We start from the raw sequence: 25,032 nt of genomic DNA on the forward strand, positions 1-25,032 counted from the left end.
GCCTGGAGAAGAGAAGACTGAGGAGGGGATCTGATCAATGTGTATGAGTATCTGGAGGGAGGGCGTCGAGAGGACGGGGCCAGACTCTTGTCAGTGGTGCCCCGTGGCAGGACGGGAGACAATGGGCACAAAGTGAAACGCAGGCAGCTCCGTCTGAACGTGAGGAAAAACTTCTTTCCTGTGAGGGTGACAGAGTACTGGGACAGGTTGCCCAGAGAGGTGGTGGAGTCTCCTTCCCTGGAGATACTCAACAGCCATGTGGACACAGTTCTGGGCAACGTGCTGTAGGTGGGGGATTGGACTAGATGATCTCCAGAGGTCTCTTCCAGCCTCAACCATTCTCTAATTCAGGCTGTGTTCGGCAACGTTAGGCACAACAGAGTGAGCATTTGGGAGGTTGATAAGAAAGGGGATGACATTAGCTTCATGATGATCCCACAAGATGGGACTGGACTGTGTGTGCACAGCTCAGGTCACATAGCAACCACAGCGTCAGCTTGGTCGCTTGTCTTTAACTCCATTTGCGTGTTTAGTTACCAGGCAGTTCTCTTCTGGTAGTCACAGCACAGCATGGACGAAGTGCATCAGCTACTGGTTTGCTTCTCTTCATATGATAAAATCTAAGTTTTCTAATTCAGCAGTATAATTCTTAAATACTGAAAGAATGCTCTAATGGTCTCATAAGTATGTCCTTAACAACTACAAGCTTGTGAGTCTTCAATATGTATTAAATCGTCAGTGCAAGGTGTCACGAGTAGTTTGTAATCAGCCGATGCCTCTGCACACAACTGATGTGCACTTCCTTTAATGGCTAAATAATCTAGATTCTAACCATCTTATCTTTTTTAACATGCTTTTTAATTAAAATTACTCCTCTTTGTATGGGTGGGGATAAAATTGAGAAAATACTTGGACTTGGGTTAATTTAGAGTGTATTTCTTTCTTCTCATCACTAGCTTTCTGACTAAATTTATACTTACGGTAGAAATCTGATAATGCAGGCACTGCTGGGATTAAATGCATGTTTGTTAATAAATGTCATGTATCTTTTTTTTTTTCCTTTACTCAGATACTGGTTTTGATTTCAGACTGCCTTTGCCCATCCAAGTCAAGATACAGAGCTGAAAAAACTGGTAAGAATTTTAAGTGGATGAGAGACTGTGGTTTTTAAATGTGCCCTTGTGGGAGGGAGGGCAATAAACTGCCAAGAATCTAGTTGTGAACCAATAATCAAGGTGTTCATTTTAGTTACACTGTGGAAAGGATTGAGATGTCAAGCTCTAAAATATTAATAATATCAAACCTTCCACTTGGAGGACAGTAAAGCAACCTTTCATCAGACAAAAATTCAGTACTTTGTTTCAGCTTTCCAGCTTCCACAACTATGAAGAGGCTAAAAGCATTCAAAATAAGAAAGTCCACTGAAGAAAGATGCTGGGTTTTGTGTATTCTATGTAGCTGCTTATCCCCTAGATTTATTATTTAAATAGACAGGGAATCTGCTGCGGCTGGACACTTCCACATCCTAAAACATACTCTGTATATTGCATCGGGAGACACAACATTCTGGATCTGTATAGTTCTCTAACTCATGGTTGAGGGATGAAGGAGGTAGAGGGAGTCAAATGAACCTAGAGACTGCGGGATATAATAAACTAATGTAATAAAAGTAAGAACTACAAAATTTCTGCATCTGTATGAGTTCCAGGTGGGCAGACTTCAGCTCTGTTGTGTCACTAGCTGCAGATTAGATCTGGTTGCAGTACTGAGGCTTTGAGAGTCCCTATATGACTTTTGTGTGGGAAAAGAATAGAACCAAAGACTTTCTAGCTTCAGGTTCATGAGAATTAAAAAAAATTACGTATCATAGGTGACTAGAGGTTTGGAGTGTATTTGCGTGTGTCTGGTTTTATATGGTTTAAAAAAAAAAGCTTCCCTCTGAAATACTTATGTTAGTCCCTATGCTTTAAAGGAATTAATAAGGGCGGGGGAGGAAGAATGTATGTGGGAGGCTGTTTCCACATTGTTTTTTTCCAAAGTGAAGAAATGCATGTGCATCATCTTGATCCTCATCAAGGTGATTTTGGAATAATGTTCTGCTCCCTGTTTGTATGGTAGGCAAAAATGTGCACACAAATAGTGTCTTATCTACTTAGTCTCTTATCAACACAAGATGCATGTTAGTTTCCAGAGCGCCTTGTGGCATAGTTCCGCTGTCAAGTGGAAGCAAAACTTACCTGTAATTTAAAAATTGATTTGTAATTAATACATGTGTATGTGTTTTGGTATGAGGATGTATCTATGACACTTGTCAATAAGACACTGGCCAAATCTACAATTCTTAAGTGTTTAGGATTGTCGTCTTCAGTGCCTTTAGCTGTTCATCACTGTAAGGAGAAGAACAGATCAAAACCCGTGCGTACATGTGCAGCTGGCTGACCCAAAAGCAGCTGTTAACTGACAAAGCTTACCAGTATCTTACCGCTTTCTCACTGATTTGTTTGATAATGATGTCCCTTCAATGAATCAAGTAAAATTGATCTACCTTTATTTTGTAGCCTGGTAGAGTAAGATGAAAACAAAATTCTTTAATAAGCAAGAAAAACAAATGAAATTGGAGAAATACTACTGAAGTTCTACTTGAAACAATGGGAAATAAGGAAAATATAATGCTATAGGGAACTTTTCAATGATAATCATGAATACTTCAGAATACACAGTGATGTAACTTAAAGAAGTTACATAAAAGTGTTATTTTGAGATTCAGGGTGACCTTAGTATTTGAAACTCTTATTTTGTTTAGAAGAAGTGATTGAAAAAGAGAATGTGGAGAATGCAGCATTAGAAGAACCAGAGGAGGTGGCAGAGCTTTCAGCAGATGATGTAGAGGAGCCTGCAGAGGTGAAGGACCTCTCAGATGGAGAAGATGCAGCAAATTCAAGTGTTGATGACTCTGAAGAGGATTTAGCACTTGCTAAAGAATCAGAGGAAGAAGAAACAGAAGACTTAAGTGAACAACCTTTAGCTGATTCAGAGATTGAAAGCTCAGTACGACAGCGTAAAAGTCGGGTGGCTGATAATGGACTATAGTTGTTTTGGTGGAGTATTTTGTACACTTGGACCAAAGAAGTATCAGACCCTGGGTCTGAAGCTGAAGCTTACACTTGACTTGTCACTTGTGTTTACGCAGAACCTCTGCTCTGCTTTTTTTTTTTTTTTGCGCTAATACATGCTCATTGACTTCATTTTATAAGCATACATGCTGTGTATGTAACTTTTGCCATGACAATCAAAATGAGTATATTTTATCTGTTTGAAGACATCTTAAGAGAAAGAGGATGTAACCAACTCTCAGTCCAGTGGCTATGAAATGGTCATCTGTGCTCATATTCCTTTGCAGATACTGACCTTAGCAAGACCAGAATTTCTAAGTAGTTTAGCAGGGCTGTGACTCTTCTGTCTGAATTTTTGTTTTTTGTTTTCCAAAATGCCACAGAAGCGTCTGATACAGTATGATACAGTAGCGAAAGAAGGCACCTTACTAGTCTTCTATTAAAAACAATTTTGTGTACGATGGTTTATTTTTCATTCGCAACTGAAGCACCTTTGTGTTGTGTTTTCTCCAATGTTTGTTTTGAAAGTATATCATAACTGAGCTTTGTGCTCTGATTAGTGTGACTCAAAAATTTTTCAATTTTTGGTAATTCAGAAAACATTCAAAAAAATGAAAAAAATTGGTAAATTCAGCTTATTGGCTGATCTTCCCTTCCATGGTCTTCCCCCCCCCCCCCCCCCCCCCAAGGCCTTGGAGTCATTGAAAACCTCAGGCCAAGAAAGAGTGGCAGCTAGATGCTTAAAATGTGTTTGAACCTCGGAGGTTTAAAGGAAATAATTTTAGTGGGGATGGAGGGACCTTTGCCAAAGCATGACTCTCTTTTTCAAGAGATCGTAGCAAGAAGTATTCATTCTGCAGCCAGTAAATTGTGTATTTCTTGCCAGTACAAGCTAGTTATATGTAGTGCAGTTCTGTTATTTCCAGCTCATAATAGTTTTGGCAGAACTTGAACTACTTTAATAATATTAATTGAAAAGACACTTAAGGTTTCACCTTTGTGGTTTTTCTGCTTTCTGCCATTAGAATCAGCCCATTAGGAAATGGAAAAGATAGGGATAATAAGAGGGGAGAAGCTTTTGACTATGCTACTCTTATCTATTTAAACATGTATCTGTTGAACTGCAGAAAGTGAAAGTAGCTGGCCAGGTAGACAGCAGTAGGTATGGTTAGATGGCGATGTCATTTAAGGATACCAGTATTTCCCTCCTTTGGTTGAACTGGTTAATATTAAAGGCTACTTGTTGTTTATAACCCCATCTCTTTAAGTTAAAGAATACCTACAGTGAAATGCTGTATGTTCCCACTTTGCCAATGTGTGACCATATGAGTAAGATGGTCTTAATGTTGATTTTTATATCGCTTAACTTTGCGATAAGCATGAACTTCATCTTGCTCTCCAAGAATAAAGAGTAATTGGAGATGAAATCATATTTTTTATTAGAAGAGACAAGTTACAAGTGCAAAAAGTTTCCTTCCTGACTAATAGGGCCTTGGAAATTGTTTTAATGTTCATAAAGAGCTTATTTACTGGGAGAACTTATATTTTCCTGTCTGTATCCTGTTACATATTGTGTTTTGGAACTATATGGTACAAACTTTGCATTTGTCTGTTACAGCTGTGTAAAGAAAAAAAATAACACTGTGTATGTTGAATATGAATATTCTTAAAGGAGTGTTCTCAATCCTGCAGTTTAATTTTGTTCTATAGTAATGGAGATTTGTAACCTTGCTTTCACAACTGTGAAAGGATGCGGTCGATAATATATGCACATTACACTATAATGAGAACAGATAACTTGTCTTGTGTTATCTGGATGTAGTCCTCTGAGTGAGCAATGCTAGAAGCTTATAGAAGCTTATGAATAGTGGGACTTGGTAGCAGTTGAGGTGTGCAGCAGCTCTTTTTTTTTTTTTTTTTAATTCCCCCAAAAAAACTAAGCATGTATTTGCAAAAATTAAAGAAAACCTGGCTACTATACACTGGAGGGAAACACTGTGCAGAGCTTGGAGTATAGTTTTGTTGTTTCAGTGACGTATTTGCTTTTAAAATTGTTTCATAAAATTCCAAGAGGGAAGCAAGACTTTAACCAAGCTGCATGTGACATCCAGGAGCCAGACATGCATATTCAGTTACTTGCACTCATGTAGGATAAAAATTGACATATCCCCGCAGTCATGGTTCTAAAATCACCAGGTTCTGAAAAATATGGAGGACTGTATCCAGCACAGATTGAGAGCAGTGATGACTATGGTTGTATACCAAAGAGGATATCTTATACTGCGTGGGTCTGTGATACTCCAGAAAAGCGCGTAAGATGGAATGTGTCAGTATTCAGTTTTGATTCGATTTATTTCCGCTTTTGTAATAGAATTAAGGCAGTCCTCTAAAACCTCTCTAGCTGTTTAAAGAGGTTTTTAAAAGGTAAAGATCATCCTTATACCTCACAGTGCTTTATACACTCACATTATGTTATACATTAGCGTTATATGCTGTTGGGAATATGAAACACTTAGTCAAGTTCCCTGGTTTTGGAGCCCAAGATCAGGCATTTGGGCTTTTTGAATGCTTAGACAAAGAAGGTGGTCTTGCAAAAGTCATATTTCACAGTGAAGTCTTTTGTCTTAGTTATCTTTAATTCAAAGAATAATTAAAGACAATTAAGACAAGACATGCAAATGGCATGCAAAAGGCATGTCTTGTCATGGAAAATTCAGGAAAGATCAGAAACTGCTATGTGTGATGACTCTCTGGAGTCTCTGCTCACAGCTCCGTGTAGTTTTCTTGAATGTCACTTAAGTTTGCATTATTTAAAATGAAAATATTAAGCATTTTCCATTGTGGTAAAGCTAACTTTTTCTCTGATGTACAGATTACAGAAGCATGTAGTAAATGGCAGCAGTTCACCTCTTAGATCTCTCTTGCGAATCTGACAGTGAGCAATACTAGGCTTTTAAGGTTTCTCAATGTAATATGTATGTCATCGCTCCTGTATTTTCGTGAATGACAGAGGGGATATTAATGTTAACTTGGGTTTCACTGATCTCGTGTATTGTGAGTATCTGACTACAGAATTCACTAAACTGTGCTTAAGGCTTTAGAAGAGGGAGTACTGTGCAACCATTAATATCTCCAACTTTAGTTTCCTATGGATAGGAAGAATATTGTAGGAAAATACTGGAGATACTCAACTTTGAAGAATATTTTGTCTGGCGTAAATAGTAGTTAAATATTCTAAAGGCTAAATTTCTCTTTAACAGAAAGACCACTGCCTATGCCGTAAGAGTGAGAGTCAACGAGTCCTCCAGAATCAGTTTTTTTTCCCCCTCACTAGAACACATCTTAAATGAATTATGTGAGTATAGGTGATTAATTAGGTGAACACAGCAATGTTAAACTTGATGTGTTTCCAGAAATGTCAGTATCTACCTTTTGTGCAGTCTGAGTGATCTGTCTGTCCCTGTCTTCTGTTACTTTTCATTTTCAAAAGTGGAACTTGCTCTTGCAGTCTCAGTTTTGACAAAATGTCCTTGGAGAAGCTGCGGCTGACACTCTTCAGAATGTTTTGATTAAGTACAGGGCTGTTAACTGTAATGCTTGTAAACTAGGGCTATGTGTCACAAATGACTAAAGGTTTTTGAGGACTGACTTAAACTTAAAAGGGGATGCATACCACTTTGAAAATCAGCCTCTGATAGATCTGAGAGTGAATGCTGAAGTCATTCAAAAAATCCAATGTGTTGCTTTTTAAAGAGGGCAGGAATACAGCCTTCAAATCTCCTGTTCTGAAGGTGTAAGTCTTGGAATACTCTTTATAGGCTAGACACATGCTGGGCAACACTTGTTATATTGGCCGTCTTCACTGAAATGTTATTCAGGATTGTCTTTTTATATCAAAATGTTGCAAATTGATACTATGAGTATTTGTACTGAAATTCCATATAAACTTTGTATCGATGAACTTGTAGTTAGTCTTCATTTCGAAGTGTGTAGTTGGCTCATCTGTGTAATTAACAAAATATTTTTAATATTGTCTTCCAACAGATTACTAGAAGTGGTAGCTTGCTTGCAAAGATTCCTTAAATGCTTTAAAACAAACCTTTATATTAATGAATTGCCTCCTTTCACATTAATGAAAAAGTATTTGGAAGCACACCTAGACTGAGGCTTTCATTGTAGTAACGCAGGGTTGAGCAATATGGTTTTGAAAGTATAAGATGCAGCTGGGACTGGGCTATTGCCAAAATAGTACAACTTCGAATCCTTGAGAGCTGTCACTTCTGTTTTGTGTGTTTGTGTCGAGGGGTGTTTTTGTGCCCCTCCCACCCCCCTGAAGTAATCCACTGTCTTGGCAAATCGTCAAATTTTGTGTCTGTGTTTGAGAGAGGCTTTTAACATGAAACTAAAGATATCAAGCCTTTAATTTACATGCAGATATAGTTATTCATTTTGATTAGCGTTTGTTAAAAAGAAAAGTGACGTGATTTCTAGGTGGATCTGTGACCTTGCACCTTAGTCTGGTGCCTAAAATCATCAGGCCACAAGATCTTGTTTTGTTTTTCTATTTGAATAGGCATGGAAGTGCAGCGCTACTGCTCTTCTCCTTACGGGCGTTTCCAGTGATTGAGGACTTCGTCTTGCTGTTTGAATTGTCAGATGGACTAGGTAGGTAGCTGTTAGGTAGAAGGCTGCCTTAGCCAGTTTAGTTGCTAATGGGATACCTTGACTCACTCTCTTTCCTAGCTGGATGTTTCATCAGGAATGTGCTAACTCTGTCTGGGACTCTGAGAACAGCAGTACATTTCTCCCTGCTGACGTGGTCACCAAGAAGTGTACAGACCTAAATGGTACAATATCTGATAGTAGCTCATAGCAAGCAGTCTTTGCTAAAGAAACTGGCCTTAAGGCCGGGTGTGCTGGGTGTGGAGGAAGAGGTGGGGCCTTGTGACTACTAGGAGCCATTATCACAACGTATTTGGATGATGTGACCATCAGTAGCGGATGCTGTACGAAGTTGGATTCATTCTTGTCACATGAGTTTTCTGGACCACCTTTCACTAATCAATGCACTGGGAACATAACTAGTGCATGGGATTAGGTGGCCTGCGTTACCTCTTATTTTTTCTCTTCTATTGCATCAGTGGGGATGGTATCAAATTTAACCCTCGTGAGCATTTGTTTTATGGTTTTACTACTTAATCAGCTGCTTCTTGTTCTGTCTCATGATGTGGGAATATGAAATTTTCCCTATGAAAGCTCACAAATGGAATATTTACTACAGATGAAATCCAGCCAGGTTCTGAAAATTACTTCAAGCAGTCAAACAAGCATAGACTCTATTCTTAGAGGAAGTATGAAGATAACTTGCTGATAGCCCAACTGGAGCTGTAGAGAAGTTTGAATTTTTGCCTTGGAATTTATACCTTTGAAATGCGTTTGTCTTGAATCACTGTGAAACCTAAATTAAAAAAAGGGGAGGGGGGAGGTGCAAGAGGAAATGGCTTCATTGGAAGTTTTATCAGTCAGGGTTGCCTTTGCTTTCCCTGTTCTGTCTTTAATTTCATTTGCCAGTCACTTGCCTCTTGTGTTCAGTGGGCAAAAACATCCTTGGTAGTTCCAGTAACAGGGCTGCTTAGTAGTGTGTGCCTCATCTTGGAGGTTAATGATATATTCAAAATGAAAAGTTGAATGGCTGTTGCTGGCATCTTCGCAAGCAGTCTTTTGGCTGCAGCTATAGTGGGAAGGAAATGAACCCATTCCCTTTCCCTTTTCTGAGTATTAAAACACACATGTGCGTGTGCACAAAACCCAGGATACATTACAGGAAAGGGCAGCCCAGGAAAAAAGCGTCTGTGCCCCTTGTGGGGCTTCTGCAGCTCTTTCTAGGAGCTAGCTTCCTTTCTCTCTTAATTTACTCCTTATCCTTTCATTCCTAACCAGTCATGCACCACTGATTTATTTGTAAGCTCACCTGTCAGTGAACAAAGTCTGCTGATACCTCTCTTTCATCCCCTTCCATATAGGGGGAAAAAGCTGTATTTGTTTTCTCCGAGTAGAAGAACACCTTAAGTTCTTTATACCTTCCTTTCTTTGGATAAATAGTAATTGAATATTTTCATTAAAATTTCTATTTTATATGGAAATGCTTCCCCCCCCCACGCCCCGAGCTTGCTATTACTTTTTTACTCTTACGTCTGTTCTGAACTCATTTTGTGTGAGATCTAGACGCTGCTAACTGTCTTTGTACATGCTGTTCCAGTAGCTCATATACTTGCAGAAGGTGCACAAATGACTGGTCTCTTACAGTATTTGAACTTCTGTCTCACATGAAGGACGGGGAAAGATCATGCTTGATAAGGACATTTTTTAGGATAAAACAGATTGAACATGTTATCTTTACAATAAATGTTACATTGTTATGATTCTGTAAAGTTAGGCAAACAAGTGATTCTCTGGGAGTTTTCAGTTTTTGAGACAAATTCACACACTGACCACAGAATGGATCCACTAAGGAGCTCTGAAATGTATGAACAAGAACTGTCAGCTGTGTTGCAAAGAAGCAGATGGTGGCACAGATATAGCAATCAAAAAATCTCATCTACTGTTCGTGCTACTTCTCCCAAGTATTGAATGCGCTGAATTGAATTCCTAATCTCTAGAGTCCACACAGTGCCGCTGTGCGGGATCTATGGTGGATCCATTCAAGGTGAGTATGGAAAGAGAAGCTAATGCCTCTGCTTTATTTTAATCTAATGATTCATTTAAGTTTTCAGTCAGCCAGTCTAAGCATTGTGCACAGCTTAGATCTTTGGTCAGGCTTGCAATTTTCAGTGCAACACTATTGTCTTAGACCACCCCTTGTCTTGCCCCTGTAAGGGCTTCTGAGAGCTGCAACCGTTTATTGCTCTGTGTGTGTATGTGTAAGACCAATGATGAGAACATTTCTCATAGGTCTCTCATTGATATTTTTCCTTGTATTCAAAGTTGTATGGAGCCTCCTCAGATAACTGTTCTTCCAGTTGATGCTCCAGTCTCTTTCTACCCCAGCAGTCCCTAGACTTCCCAACCAGCTTCTCAAAAGAGACGTTCCTGAGGGCTTATTTGGGCCCCCTACCTACTGTGCTGAACGGCGAAGAAACTGCTCCCGTTCCTACAATAACCCGTCATTTTCAACACTGTCTCATGCTGAATTCACAGATGACGGAAAGACTAAAGAAGTGATGGATCAACAGAAAATATTTATCAGTGGCTGCCATTGGGGAAAAAATTTCAACATCAGAACTAGTCTCTCTTCTGTCCCTATTTCCTTTCACCAAAATATAAGGGAGGACCTGGGGCCATACTGATACATAACCAAAAGGAGATGCATCTTACTGGATTCAGTGTGGTTAAAGGAAAAAGAAGGGGGGTGGGGGAAAAAACCTCTCTACAGCACTTGCTGCTGGTTTTGTTCTCTAGTCTAATTTATGTGAATGGTTGATTGAAAAACATGGAGGAGGAACTCAGACTACCTCTTCTTACCTCCTTTCCCTGGGACGCAGTGACTTGGAGGGGCTAAAATAAACTGGTTCAGCTGTCTCATGCCAGATACTCACTGAAAACATTTTACCTTAGGATATTCATAATCTGTAAAGGGGTAGTTTCTGAGTTCACAAATGTTCATGGGGGATTGGGAAGTCGAAACAGCAGAGCAATTTTCTTGCATTTAAAAAGTTGCTTGATGAAACGGCACAGTGTTTGCACAGCACTCAAACACTGAGATAATCACTGGAACACGGATATATTTTAATCATATACTGCAGCTAACTTCAGAGGTTAACTGAAAAAGTTAACTGAAGAAAGATCCCAGCTGATGTATCCTTTATTTAAGAATTCTTATTTGTTCAGAAAAGGCCATCAGTGTTATCTCTGATTCTGTAGTAGGAGCACAGTGGTTCAGAGTAAATGTACATACAGCTCTTTTCCTATCTCTGACTGTCTATTAGCACAGATAAGCACAAGCATGTAGTAATATTTCCTAGAACACTCTTCTGGCCTCTGAAGGGCCTCCTGAGCCAGAAATCATATCTCTGTATTTAATAGCAGTTGGTGGATTTTTTTTCTTCCCTGAAATTGTGATACACTTTTTTTTCTTTTTTGAACCAAAGAAGAGATTTCTTTGCAGGGCCTGGTGGGTCTGAGATTCAGTTACATGTTGCTACTTTCCATTGTACTTGTCTAGTGACCTGCCAGGGAACAAATGAGAGAGAGTAGGTAGAAGATGGTGGGAGAAGATGTTACTGATAGGTTGATTTTGTTTTTCTTTGCCCTAATCACATCCAAACAGTTCAACTGAATTGTGCATTGACTTTCATTAGTGAGGTTTGCCTTGGTTACTTGGGCAAAATCTTTGCTATTAAAAAAGGATGCTCTTCTCTTGCTTTCAAGGTTAAAGTTAAGACAGCTGATACCTCATTAAGCAGGCAGAGGAAGTGTTTCACCCAGAGAGGTAGCAACCAGATAGATTTATTAAAATAAAGGAGCTAATTACCTGGAAGGAAGCTGGATCAGAACAATTCTGTGTGTTGCTGTCAGAAGGGCTAGGGAGGATGTCCGGTGCGCTGTGCTAGGGTTTGCGCGTATCTTAGCATCAGGCATTATGACTTGTTTTGCTTAGTTTAATTTCCTTTATACGGATGTTAGCAGCTTCTTTTCCCCCCCACCCAGCTCATAAACTGGCCAGAGGTGAGAAGGGATGTCCAGCTCCTGGTGGCCTCCAGAGGCTGCAGCTTCTTGGGATCTGGTGGCTGAGCCGAAGCTGTAAGCCAATGCACCCTTGGCCTAACTCACCTTTGGCCCTTGTTTCCCATTTTTCTGGGGGGAACCCAAGAGGGTAGCATGAAGGTATGTGTTTTGATGTGTGTGAACAAGTAAGTGAGGGTCATAGGGGAGGAAAGAAGAACTTTTGGCCTTGAGTGGCAAATAATGACCAGTAATATAAAGGCAATCTGATTTTTTTTTTTTTTTTGTACAAATATGGCAAATCTATGTAAGTAGAGATCAACATGGGGAATGTTATAAAGACCTTAAGAAGTATCTTTTGTGTGTTTTTGTTTTGTTCTTTTTTAGGTGAATATAGACATGGTAAAAGTGGTGATCAATGGTCAAAAGTTGTCGTTACCTTCAGCCATTTTTGTGCAGATTCTCAATACTATAAGCTGTACCACAAAATATTAGTGTTGAATTCAGTTGCACATATTAAAATACTTAGCACTCACAGAATGTTTAGTCTCAAAGAGCCAGGCTTTTCTTTAAATGATTCCCAATACTGACCTCACAGTTAGCACCATCCTTCCAATTTCAATCCCCAAGATATTCCTCAAAAGATATTTCGAAACTCTTCTTTGAATCTTGAGTATTTTTCTCACTCTGCAGAATATTGTTTCTAGCTGTTATTTATAAACCAGCGGCAAGGAAGATGGCTGTGGTTTTGACAGAGATATATGCATGTTTAACTTAACGTGTGAATTCCTTAGCCTTGTTGGCGAAAAATCATTTAAAAGTCATTTAAAGCCCCATATTGTTGGAGGAAGTGAGGCATGGCTATATTTATATTGCGTTGCGTTTCTTCATCTCTCATTGCACCAAAATAACTAGCAGTGAATCAGCAACAGGGTAGTTGCCTGTGTGCGTACAAGATGGTCAGAAATTGAGGTCTGTGTTGGGCTGTGGTGACCACAGTGTGCACTGCTCTGTTTCTATGTGCTTGGCAAAGGTCTGCCACACCTTGACCTTTGCTTTAGGACCTTTGATTCTAATTAAAGTATTGATTGCTCCCTTCTCCCCAAACTCTACTGAAAAAAAAAAAATCTGCATTGTTAGTAGTTGAAACTTGCACAGCAGGAGAACTGAATATATACAGCTAAAATACACTTGTGACTTCTCCCTGTCGAGATTTAAAAAGTATATCTCTATATATAATTTCTTAAGATTTCTTGTTCAAATTTTGACTTTACAAAAATCTTGCATTCTGGATGAATGTCATCTGTTTGGTAAGCTAATTTTGTTTCCAGCTAGTGAATGCGTATGACTTCATAACACGAGATCTCTGGGTTGTGGAGGAGGAATTGACTTGAAAAGAGGGACTTGTTTGCCTGAGGATGTATTAGATGCTCTAGCCAGTTGGGAGCTGGGTCTAGGCAGCTTGACGCAGAATCTGGAGCAGTACTGGAAACAACTGGAAACTCACCTGTGTTAACTGGAATTTTAAGTGCCAGTCCAGATTTGGACCTGCTTTTATAAATCATCTAAATCAGAATTTTGTTCTTTAGACATAAGCAATATCTTTCTCTTCCCTTTTTCAGCATCCTGCATGTTCTCAATGATAAAGGCATACACAAGAGACAGGACATTTCTCTTGCTGTAAGCTTGAGCCATTCACGCTGCACCAATATATTCCTTTGCTTGCTGATGCATTTTCTTTCTTTCTCCATATCTTACTCCATTATGCTCTCGGTTTGCTCTGACACCATGAAACAGTGCCAAAGTCCAGAGTGACACAAGAAGTTTAGTTTTGTGTGTGTGTAAATAAGTAGGTCAGATTCTGATGAAGTCCCAAAGTAATGATTTACAAAAGAAAATACAGAGCTTAAAAGAGAGGGAAGCAGAAATAAACTTACCCTGTGAGATCTGCAAACATGTCTGGAAAACCAGTTTGTGTTGCTGATTATGAAGAGTATGCTAAAAAAGTTCTTCCAAAATCAGTGTATGATTATTACCGATCAGGAGCAGATAACCAAGAAACATTAGCAGATAACCTAGCAGCATTTTCAAGGTAGGAGGATGACTTAAGGTTGTAAAATATATATGCATGTGTACGTACTTGTGGGGGGGGGGGGTATAAACTCTGCTTCATTAGTAGATGTGGGAGCACAGTTGGCTTTTGTTCACACAGAAAACACTGTCTGAAAAACTCTCTTTGGGGAGGGGTGGAATTCTGTTCCTTCTTCTCAGGACAACCTAGCAGCTCTCCCTTTTCACCTCTCCAACTGACTTTCTATCAACTGCAGTCCCAAAAATACACTAGAATGTTGTCTAGCTTTACCTGCATATTGTTTCTTTTCTGTTGCAGTTAACATAACGTCTCTGTGTTCTTTTGGCTCTGGCATAACCAATATGCAATCAACTGATGAAACTTTAGTTTCTACATTTAGGCTGTAAGTCCAGGATTCTTCTGTAATCACTGTTTAGTTCCTGAATCAGTTCCAGCTCTCACCTATTCCTCCTAAACTGCATGAATTATGCAGCCTTCCATGATGAGTGTTTCTGCAGCACTGCTAAATTAAATATCCTAGCAGCATGCTCTGGTATGAGCAATGGAGCTGAGTGGCCAAGCTCTGCTCGGGAGATCTCCAATAGCAGGGTGAGTGCTTCACCGTGAAATATTATAAATGATAGGAGCTATTATTAACCAGTTGTAATTTACATCTGGCTCCTTGTCCTGTTCTCAGAACCTGAACTCCCTGAACTCTTTTGACTCAGAAGCACAAGATCAACACAGTTTAAAGTAGCTTTTGACGTTAAATTTTATGGAAGAGTGTCAAAGCACACTTCACGCCGCTTTCTGTGTTGTGTTGGTTCCCCATCCCCTGAATCTCTGTTTTAGCTCTGCCACCGGAGCATTAGCCCAAGCTACAAAAAAGAAAGGCAGGCTAATCACATCATCCCAGTTAAGCCTAGTCAAACAGTTTAAACAAACAGCTGCTAGCTTCTCTTTTTCCTTTCTGTTCTTGTGTTTTGCTGGTGCAGACGTTTAACCCTCCTGCACTTGTTTTTCCTAATCTCTAAAGCCCTTATCTTTATTCCCATATGTTCTGTGTGTATAGCAAACCAAAACAAAATTTTTCAGTTTATTTTTAGTTTTTCACCCTACCCACGTTATTTTTCTTCCTCAGATGTCAAATATCCTGGCAAAATGACAAAGTTTGTCTTGGGTGCAAAGAAAAGTGTCAAATAAGCATGGGTGTTATATGGCTGATTGCAGAATAGGTTGAAGTCATTGAGCACACTTTTTTTTTCTGTTAACTTCGGAGTATGGTAGAAGTTGAAGGATGGCACTGCTAAAGAGTCATTAAAGGAGACAGTTCTAAATCTCTGCTGACCTCTAGGTATATTGGTGTTCCCACTAGTATAGATTGGTCTGCTGGCCTGGATTCTCACCTGCTTGCAGGGTATGACTGAATTTGCAGTAATACCTTGTTCTTCTATAGCACCTGTCATTATCTAGACTTCCACGTATTTTGCTGAGGTGTTGATATCACTTGCCGCATCTGATGGATTAGAAATGAAACACAGACAAAGGGTTTAGAGGAAGGGCAAGGACTAATTCCATGGCTAGCTTTTAGGCAGCTTGTTGAATTGATCTGCATGCTCAGGGCAAGCTGGGTGCCTGTGAATGGAAACCAGTAGTGCTAGTGGACTGAAAAGACAGGATCTTAGGCAACTGGTTAGCTGAGCAGCCAGATTTAGGAGATTCTGCAATGCAGTTCTCTTCTTTCTTTCTGAACCTGTTCCAGCCTGTAATCTGAAAAAAAAAAAAAATTTAGCCAAAGAAAACAGCTGGGTGGGAACACTTCTGAATCTCAGAATTAAAAGCAAACAAAAAACAGCAACAGAGAAACAGTTTTAAAGGGTCAAGTTTTAAAGGTCCAAAGTCTTCGAATTGAGGCTCCTTGAGAGGTAAGTGGTTGTCTGTATCTTCTTGTATACCCAGTACTAAGCAATTTGTCCAGACTTGCACAGGAAGTTTGTGGCAGAGCAGAGTGCGGCAGCTGCCGACTACCAGGCCCCATTACTGCTCCAGGTGCCTTTCCACAGTCTCTGAGCAGTTTCCCTGGAAATCACATGCAGCTTTTTAAAGACTCTAGAAAACTGTGGTAAGTCATTTGGCTGGACCTCAAAGGTCAGAACTCGGAAATTAACTCAGAAGCCTTGCTATTAGGGACTTGTATAAAAAAGCTTTACAGTGGCAGGAGAATTATAAAGGAGGGGATGTAGTAATGCTCGCCTAGTTCTTTTTGAATGCTTCCAGATGCTTTATAAAGCTTATTTACCCTAATAACAAAATGAGATGTTAAGGAAAGGAGATCGAAGGGAACTGCTCAGAGGCAATAAACAGCAGAAGTAGTCAACTCTTCACCACTGTCCTCATTAACGAATCATGATTTAAACAGAAGTTGCATCTAATCTGCCCTGAAACAGGTTAACAAAACTGGGTATATCTGCTTGCCTGACTTGTTTTTTCTTAGCACGTGGGATGCTGTGAGTAACAGTTTATCTGACCATCTTTGCAATGGCTTCCTGGTAGGCTATCTGGAAGGGGCAGGGTAGAAAACTTGTGTAAAGACCTCATAGAATTTTGGAGTATGAAACTTAACCTGGAGTGAGCAAGTATCCTCTAAAAATCTTTAACAATTTCTTTGTCAATGCTGATGGGAGAAGCATGGTCTAATCGCTAAGGTTACAGGATTGCCACCAAATCTGGGTTCAGTCCCCAGTCTCGCAAAGTCTTTGTGTCTTTCAGTGTGTTATTGGTTATCTCTCTGTTCCTGACTGCAGCTCACAGGCAAATATAAAGTAAGATATACTTTATGCTTCCTGCTCAAAGATCACAAAGTTAGATATCTTTCTGAAAGAAATTAGTATGTTTAGCTTCATTTCTGATGAAGATCTCTGATTGATTTCTGCTGGCAAAGGATGAGTCACTTGCTGTTTCAGGACACAGGATTCAGCCCTACAGAAACTTACGGATTATGTACGTTTACAGTGTATTTAAATATTTAGTATAGGTTATACATTTTTATATTTAAATGGAAAAGAAGAAAGCACGAAACTGAATCAAAAGCATGAATTCTTAGCCCATACCTTTGTACAAAATTATTTAGGTGAGTAATACTGATAGGAAGGGTTCTGTTAGGGAAAAATGACAATGTCAGGTTTGAGGTTTTTTTCATGTTTTTTTGCAATGTAATGGTTGCATTTAAAGACAAATAGACTGCTGTTATGAAAAAATCCAGCAAAATGAATAAATCTGTTGATAGGTGATGCAATATCTTTTAAAAAGACCCATGCTGTTTGTAGAAAAGTGAAATACAAATCCATTTATTATAAAATCAATATCCTGGCCTTTTGAAAACACGGAGAATTCATAGGATTTTGAAGTACTTTGGTCCTATAATCAGATACTAGATTATGAACTGCCCCCAAAACACCATTGTTAAGAATGGAGTTAACACCAGGCACAGTAACTCTTCTGTCTTCCAGTTCTTCTGGGATTGATGTTGGAGTGAAGAACCAGAGCTTGTATTTCAACATCAGTGGCTTACTGCTAAGGCCAGATAATGTTTTCATCACAGTTTTCATCACGTGGAGATGGCTGTTATATAAATAAAGGCCACAAATTGAGGCCACAGGTTTTTTTTTTTTTTTTCAGATGTCAGCACGCACATTGTTCCCTATGGAGTCTGACTTTATTCACTTTGCATTCGTTCTGTGTCCTGAAATGCCATGTGTCCTTCCAATACTGTGCTTGTCTGGTGATTAAATTCACTCTCAAGTTGCCAAGGAAGCAATCGGGCTGAGTAGAGAATAGATTTTTATGACAAGGTCGGGGTGCCTTAAGCTTGATGGCACTCAGGAAGTGATCTGAAATCTCCTCTTTCCGCATTTTAATGAAGGTAGACGTGTGTGTGTGTGTGTGTGTGTGTGTGTGTGTGTGTAGGAATACATTTCTGAAAATCCTTTGTGACGTGTTCTGCCACCGACTTCCCAGTGGCATTTTGAAAAGATGCGTTATGTTCCATATATATGGAACAGCAATAGCTTGTTTATCAGAGACAGCACTGATGGGTATTTGCCGTGAATGTATCCTTGTCTTGTAGAAAAGTATTAAGGGCATTAAAATAGCTGGGTATTTAAATAATGCAAATACTGGTTAAAAAAGCAGGACAGAGAGCGTGATCAGGGTCAAGCAGGCATGAAATGTTGTAGGGGGAAGAAAGAGGGGAATGCCTGTAGTAATTTGGTTACATCTCTGCGATGTCCTTCACCTCAGATAGTCAGAGTGCTCTAAAAAGAATCGCCACTTGAATTGTAAGATACCCTGTGAGATAAAATATATCTTGCTGAAGAAAAAGCAGCTGTTGCTTAAGAGTGTGCAGCAGGAGCCTGTCAGTTTATGCTGGGAAGTAGAGGCTGCAGAGGAGGCTAAGGTAGCAAAGTGGGTTTGAATTGGGATAGGGACTTTGCCCGAACAGTATGTTCTCTGCAAACCACACTGCTAGTGATGTAGCACCAAGGGGTTATTTAGTACCAACTCAGAAGACAAGCAAGAAGAGCTGCTGCAAATATGTTACATTTTGAAAATTTCAGCAGTATTTCACAGCTGAAAATGGGTGGGAAAATAGTGAATGCTTTCCTCTTATCTTAACCAACTGTAAGATAACATTTTGAAAGTTTTGAACATGGAAGGGAAAAAAGAGAGAATTTTCCCTTCCCTTTCATCCTTCTTTAAAAACAGCTTTTAGCTAAAGCTGCCTGCCAGACTGTGAATGCTTACAGCCCTCCTCAGTCTAGCAGTTCGCCAGCTACCAGCTGGGACAGAAGAGGTAATAGCTTGTAATTGCTTGTTATTGCACACGAGTGTGGTCTTTACTTGGAAAAAAAGATGGATGACAAGGAGAAGATGAATAAAAAATACACAAGATCTTTACAAAAAGTCCAGGAAATCTTTTTACCCAAAGACTAGGAGGGCGCAGGTGTTGTGTAGCAGTACTGTGAATGCACACTACAGTTACTGGGAACTACTGGTCTTGCTTTTTGCTTACTGCTGTTAAGGGCATTTCCTTATGGCTTTTTCAGAAAGTACTTTGCTTCAAGTGTCTGGCTCCCTAACCGCCAAAAAAATCCCCACAAAAAAAAGCCACTAGTTTTTTGGTAAACTAGATGATGGTCCCCTCGGTGTTCTTCATGGAACCCAGTAAATCCTCTATTATGCATATTGATTTGATGTTGGTGAAGAACATGCAGCCCAATAAGATGCAAGTGGAAAAGTAGCCACAAAAGGGATCAAAAGAGATGATTCAGTTTTAAAGTCTTAGGTTATAAATCTGTGGTCCAAGAAGATCACTGATGGAGTCATTCGGTGATATATAAAGGGGAGGAAGATGTTTATCACTTGTAATGGCATCACATTTCTTGTATATACTGTTGGGAGTGGTGGTGGGGGGGGCGGGCAGGAGTTTTGATCTTTCTTCTTTTTCTAGCTAAAATAGGAATTTTAGTGCTTTAGGACTGATCCTTAGATGTGTGTTGTGATGAAACGGCAGTGGTTTATACCAGGTAAAAATCTCACAGGTCAAAAGCAGCACAAACTTGGAGTTTGGGGAAGAAGAAAATATTTCATATCCTTGTGCTTTTATTTTGAGTTTGACTCTAAAACTGAGCAAAGACATTAAAGGGCGAAAGGCTTTGGAATGAAGATTAGGAAGAAGAAAAAGAAAAGTCCGTATTTTCTTTTGTCCCACCCTCAGTCTCATCCTCCCCTGAAAAATAACAGTCTGATACAATAGCATGAAAACAAGCCTAAGGATACATACTTGCAGTGTGTGTCTTGGCATCAAATAATACAGCTGACTCCCACAACACCATTTCTTCTTCCAAGCATCATAACCATCTTTCTCCTCCCTGGGGAGCATGTTCTGGAGAGCTAGCATAGCCTGGTGCTCCAGGGTTTAAGTCCCCCCCCCCCCCCCCCCAAATCTGTCAGCTTATTATGCGAGGTCAAGCTGACCACTAGTGACTGTCAGTGTAGTCCCACTATAATAGTGGCTCCAGTTGCTATCTTAATGCTAATAATAATATTGGCAAACACAGGCACTGTAGTACAGAGCAGGTATTCAGGTTCAGCAGTATTAGAGAATAAGCTTTTAACTATTTTCTTTAATTAAAATTCAATAGCTATCATCTAAAAGTGCGGAGACTTCTAAGGGAAGGATGTATTAATGAGACATTGATGCTTGTTCTATTAGGGCTTGCACAGAGCGTGTGCTCCTTCCTCCTTGTCCCTCAGCACAGCCCCTGCGAACGCGCACCCTTCTGTGGCTTGCAGCACCTCGTTGGTAAGAGAGTGCGATTTCACAGGCATTACCCCATGAATGTAACCGTATTAATATACATTCGGATATTGCAGAGCTGCCTGCTTGACTCAGTGAGAGGAATGATAGTCCTTTTGTGCTAGCTCTTGAGCAAAAAGATAAATTTCTGTGTATCCAAGCATGTGATGTCTTGCCTGACTGCAATAAACTACAATTTCAGGTAAGCATGTTTTAGTTAGCTCTGTTTTGGGGTCAACTTTCATTTGTACTCTGGGATGAAGACCCTAAATGGAGAATAGAGTCCTGCTCTGATATAGTTTCTGGCGGACACATTAAAGGCCAAAGCAAGGTCTGGAATGGGTGAGCAGATTCTGGGCCAAGTCATTCAAGGACTAGATTGTAATTTGCTTTATTGGGAAAGTAATTGTTCTGCTCGGTCTTTTCCTGTACCAAATTACAGTTGCTGCATTTAGTCTTTTCCTGGAAGTCTCAGCTCCTTGTGGTATAATGGGCTGTCTCTGGGCCTGCAGTCACTTTTGAACTAAGCACGTATTACACAGAGGTCTGCAACTGCAGGGGAACAGGCCTCTCAGAGCAAAGCAGCTCTATTGAGGTGCCAGTATAGATGTAGAGCAGTGAATTTCCTCTCTTCCCTGACTTGGCTTTTCTCGGTGCGGAGAGCCTTCTTGTGGCTCCCAGGTCCGTAGGAGACGTAACTGAAGGAAGGCAAGTCAGGATTAATAGCTTCTGCTGTCCTCTGACACGTTCTGTCCTCCACTTCTGCCCAAGGCTTTCAGGGAATCTGAGACTCATTTTAAATGTTACTGTTTGCAGCTATTGTCCTTTTTCTCTAATTATATTGGTCAATAATGCTCTAAGGCACCCTGCCTCTTTTGGCCTCCGTTGATCTCTCTCCCTCTGCCTGCTCTCTGCTGGCTTTGTGTGTTTCATCAGTTAACTGCAGCTCCAGGTAATTCAAGGAATTTCTGTTCCAGCTTTAACACCCCTCTCCAAAGTGCCTCTTGCAGCTTCCTTCCCTCCAGCTTCACAGTCTTTCTCCTGACCACAGGAAAAATCTGCTTTTGACCATTAGGAACTGTAAATAACTGAGATGATGCATGCTTTTTAAAATTTATCTGTTTGTCTCTGTGTCAGATGGAAGCTGTACCCCCGGATGCTCAGGGACGTGTCTGTAATGGACCTGTCAACCTCTGTCTTTGGGCAGAAAATCAGCATGCCAGTCTGTGTTGGAGCAACTGCTATGCAGTGCATGGCTCACATTGAGGGAGAGACCGCTACCGCTAAAGGTAAGTGGTGCAGAGAGCGAGAAGTCACTGCAGTGCATCGAAGAGAAGAACAGAATAATCTGTGCCTGCTGTTTGTGAAATCCAGTTTTGTTTCTTGCTTGTGGTGCTGTGTCTCTGATGGGGTTAGTTTCTGATGGAGTTGTTGCTCAGACTAATTGGTTCTTTTTTTTTTTTTTAATTATTGTTTTCCTTTGTTTTGTGCATGTGTTCTCCCTTGGCATAAAAGAGCAATGAGAAATGCAGTATGCAATGGGGAAACAGTTGGGGAGCTGAGGCAGAGCGACCAATTTAATAACTGTTTTGTAACTCTGCCTTCATGCCAGCTATACATCATTTATGAAAACAAACACATAAAAATATATCAAAGTTTCAGAAGCCAATGATAAGGCTGACTCCCCTGCAAGTGGGTGCTAGTCTTTTCTCCTTTGGATTCTCTGGCCAATTTGAAAGGCTAGCCCTTGACTAGTGTAATCAGCATAACTCCTTAACAGAGCTGTGCTGCTTTACATGAGCTGAAAATCTGGCCTTGGGATGGAAAGGAGCTGACCTACTAAAATTAGAAAGCGTCCTGGCTCATGCTGTCTCATTTAAAGTCAATGAGATATAACAGGGCCAATAGAATTTCCTTTCACAGGAAACGTGATGTTCACAAAATCTTGGCTTTAGGGTCTTCAGATTTTCAAAATAACTTGCAGCATTCATATTACTTTATTTTCACATATAGAGTCTCTGTGCTATTCCTGCCCAAGAGGCACTGTAGGCTCAGATGTGCCTTCTTGCTGTAAGTAGTTCCCCATCCTACCTCATCCCTTCAGAGGTGGGACTTCTCCAAAAGCCCATGGAAAGGGAGGATTTGCTCTAAAGTGGCCTTGGCACCTTTTCCAGTGAAACAATGGTCAGCAAACAGCCCAGGTGCCTGCCTTGCTTCCATTACCAGCAGGGAGAGGGCAGGGGACAGTGCTGCTGTCCCACTTCCACTGTTCTGGCTGCGATTTCTGCAGTGCAGCTCAAGTCACACCCGCAGCAAGTGCCCTCTCTGCGAGGCTGCACAGTCTTATTTCAAAAGGCACCTGGTTTGTCTGCAGGCAGAACGGGCCACGAGGAGCAGAGGCAGCATTTCCTGCTGGCTCCTGCCCCTGCGAGGCCGTGGAGGCAGAAGGAGGGCAGAGCCTTAATCCCAGTGCGTGGAGCAGAGAGCCCCATGATGCCAGAATAGCTGCCCCCCAGGAGAGCTTGTGCCGGTGTAATCAGAAACGTGTTTGGGGCCAACTTCCTGGCTGAGGTGAATGCTTCAGGGGTATGGTTACTGCGTGAAAGGGAACAGGGCTGAAGGAGGTGGTTCATTTTGGAATCTCGGAACCAGTTTTTGGCTGCTTGCCCTTCGGGGCAGCAGTCAAAGGCTGAACGAAGGCCATTCCTGTAAAGCAGGAAGGGAAATAAAATCCTGCACATCACTATGGAAATAGCGGTGGTGGTGGTTGTTTCCCTGCCCTGGGAAATGTTATGGACTTGGAGTATGCATGCTGAAGATGGCTTTCTGAAGGGGTGTGTGTGTGTGTTTTTTGTTGTTGTTAGTGGAAAATGTTTCTATTACTCCTATTATTGAATAAATCCTTGGGGAGGAAACAAAAATCAATGAGGGAAGATAAGGCTTGGCAGAAAGGGGGCGAGCGGGCACTTCAGGTGAAAAAGGCAGATGCCCAAGAGGTGAGAAAAGGAAACCATTTTGATCTGGGTGCTAGACTTGAGGCCTACAGGGTCTTTGCCCAAACATCTTCAACAGTGTTTGCAGTTTGATGCCATGATAGGGTAGTAATAGTGCATTTGCAAAGGTGAAAACGGGGCAGAGGGGAAAGTGCTGTCAGCTTTCATCTCTGTCACACAACAAATAGATTAAAAAGAGGGAATCTAGGTGTATAGGGGCTACAAAGTGCAGCTGGTGGTATGACAAACAAGCAAAGTGTGAGACAAGCGCATGGCATCCCTCTGTGTGTGAGACGGGGCTGACCAACAGCCTTGGCAGTCGTGCCTTTGGCCCTCTGTCTGTCTGTATCTCTCTTGCAAACATTGTGTGAAAAAGATTGATCATTTTCCAAAATGATCCAAAGAGGTTTTGTAATCTACTATAACACAGATGAATAGATTCATAGATTTTTTTAAGGCCGGAAAAGATTGTGATGCTTCATGGTAGTCAAGGCTGACAGGGATTTTTGCACAACTTCAGCAATATCTCTTTTAGGAAAGCCATTCAGTCTTGATTTGGGAATGAAGTGATAGAGGAATCACCTGTTTCTTGCTGCTTCTGATAACAAAATATAGTCTTATTTCTGGGTTGAATCTCTTTATTTGTAGTTTTCAACAATTGGCTCGCTTAACCCTTTTTGCTAGTCTGAAGAGCCACCTGTTGTCAGAAAGCTTTTCTTGAGCTCCTCCTGCCCACTGTTGAGTTACTTGCAACATTACAGCTGCTCTGTTTTCTCATAATAAGGTATATTTTTCAGGTCTCCAGGCATTCTTATTATCACTTGAACAAGTAAAAATGAAACCTGTATCTGTGTATTTCTATATACTTTTTTATAAATATAAATGTATATATATTTCATGACCATATATGCTTCCTATCACAAAGCTGTTTATGAATACCAGTGATAACCCATGGTATTGTCCCTAGAAATTCAGAAGCTTTTACTTGTTTGTGAAAGGCATTCACTTTGAACATAGCCCTCTGAGTGCATCCTAGGGAGTTAGCAAGATAAGGGCCCCTCTGGGGTAGATGCTGTGTAAAGATGTCAATGAGGACCTTATAGTCTAAAAGACTGAGAAGCAGGATATTAACCAGACTTCAGATGTGAGGCTTCCTTATTCTGAGCTGCAGAGTGATACAAAATCTTAAAAAGAGGTCACACACTACCTGTTGCATACAAATAGCTTTGGGCACTCATCGCAATGCTCCTGCACCGGTAGAATGAACAAAGACGCAAAACCTAAGTAGGCAAAATAAAAAAGCCTGTCCTGTGCATGGATGAGCTATTCATTTAATAGCATCTCCATAACCAATCCAGCAAGCGCTTGCGTGAAGTGAATCTAATTACCAGCCCTGCAGTGAGAGCTGGTCTCAATTCTCTTTAAACAGCAGTGTAGTTGTGAGAGGCTGCCATGATGAATTGCAGCACAACTTCAGTATTGTAGTCCGAGGACTACAAATGAAACATAGCCCTTCTGTTAGCTTTAGACATCAGTCTTCAGTTACAGAGAGACAGAATCATATTTTCTGTAAAAGCAGGCTTCACTGATTTATAATATTTTTTGGAGATGTATTTTTTTTTCCCCTAAGAGATTTATTAGGAAGCCAAGGATTTTATGCCTATTGTGTATACAGCCCCATTCCACACGATGGAGCTCAAATACCTTAAATTGATTTGAGAAGAGGCATCCTACCACAGTCAGTCCTGTTAGCACTGTTCTGTCTTTTGGCAACTT

At 40.5% G+C, this 25,032-nt stretch overlaps 2 protein-coding genes across 4 annotated transcripts in view; both read left to right on the top strand.

Moving 5' to 3' along the window:
* Positions 1–7,074, top strand: part of TMX4 (thioredoxin related transmembrane protein 4) — a 33,302-nt gene extending 26,228 nt beyond the window's left edge. The window contains exons 7-8 of one of the 2 annotated variants that reach the window (XM_068940310.1): positions 1,070–1,133; positions 2,804–7,074. In XM_068940310.1, coding sequence (XP_068796411.1) covers positions 1,070–1,133; positions 2,804–3,090 — 351 coding nt within the window. In that variant the 3' untranslated portion in view covers positions 3,091–7,074. The remainder of the gene's footprint in view (positions 1–1,069; positions 1,134–2,803) is intronic. The other variant, XM_068940311.1, reaches the window with a different exon arrangement.
* Positions 7,075–7,708: 634 nt separating this feature from the next.
* The window catches only part of HAO1 (hydroxyacid oxidase 1), a 39,845-nt gene continuing 22,521 nt past the window's right edge, over positions 7,709–25,032 (top strand). The window contains exons 1-2 of one of the 2 annotated variants that reach the window (XM_068940309.1): positions 7,709–7,778; positions 21,401–21,552. In XM_068940309.1, coding sequence (XP_068796410.1) covers positions 21,420–21,552 — 133 coding nt within the window. In that variant the 5' untranslated portion in view covers positions 7,709–7,778; positions 21,401–21,419. Of the gene's footprint in view, positions 7,779–13,732; positions 13,927–21,400; positions 21,553–25,032 lie in introns of those variants that run through there. The other variant, XM_009673957.2, reaches the window with a different exon arrangement.

Source organism: Struthio camelus, chromosome 3 (assembly GCF_040807025.1).
Source record: "Struthio camelus isolate bStrCam1 chromosome 3, bStrCam1.hap1, whole genome shotgun sequence".
Lineage (NCBI taxonomy): Eukaryota > Metazoa > Chordata > Aves > Struthioniformes > Struthionidae > Struthio > Struthio camelus.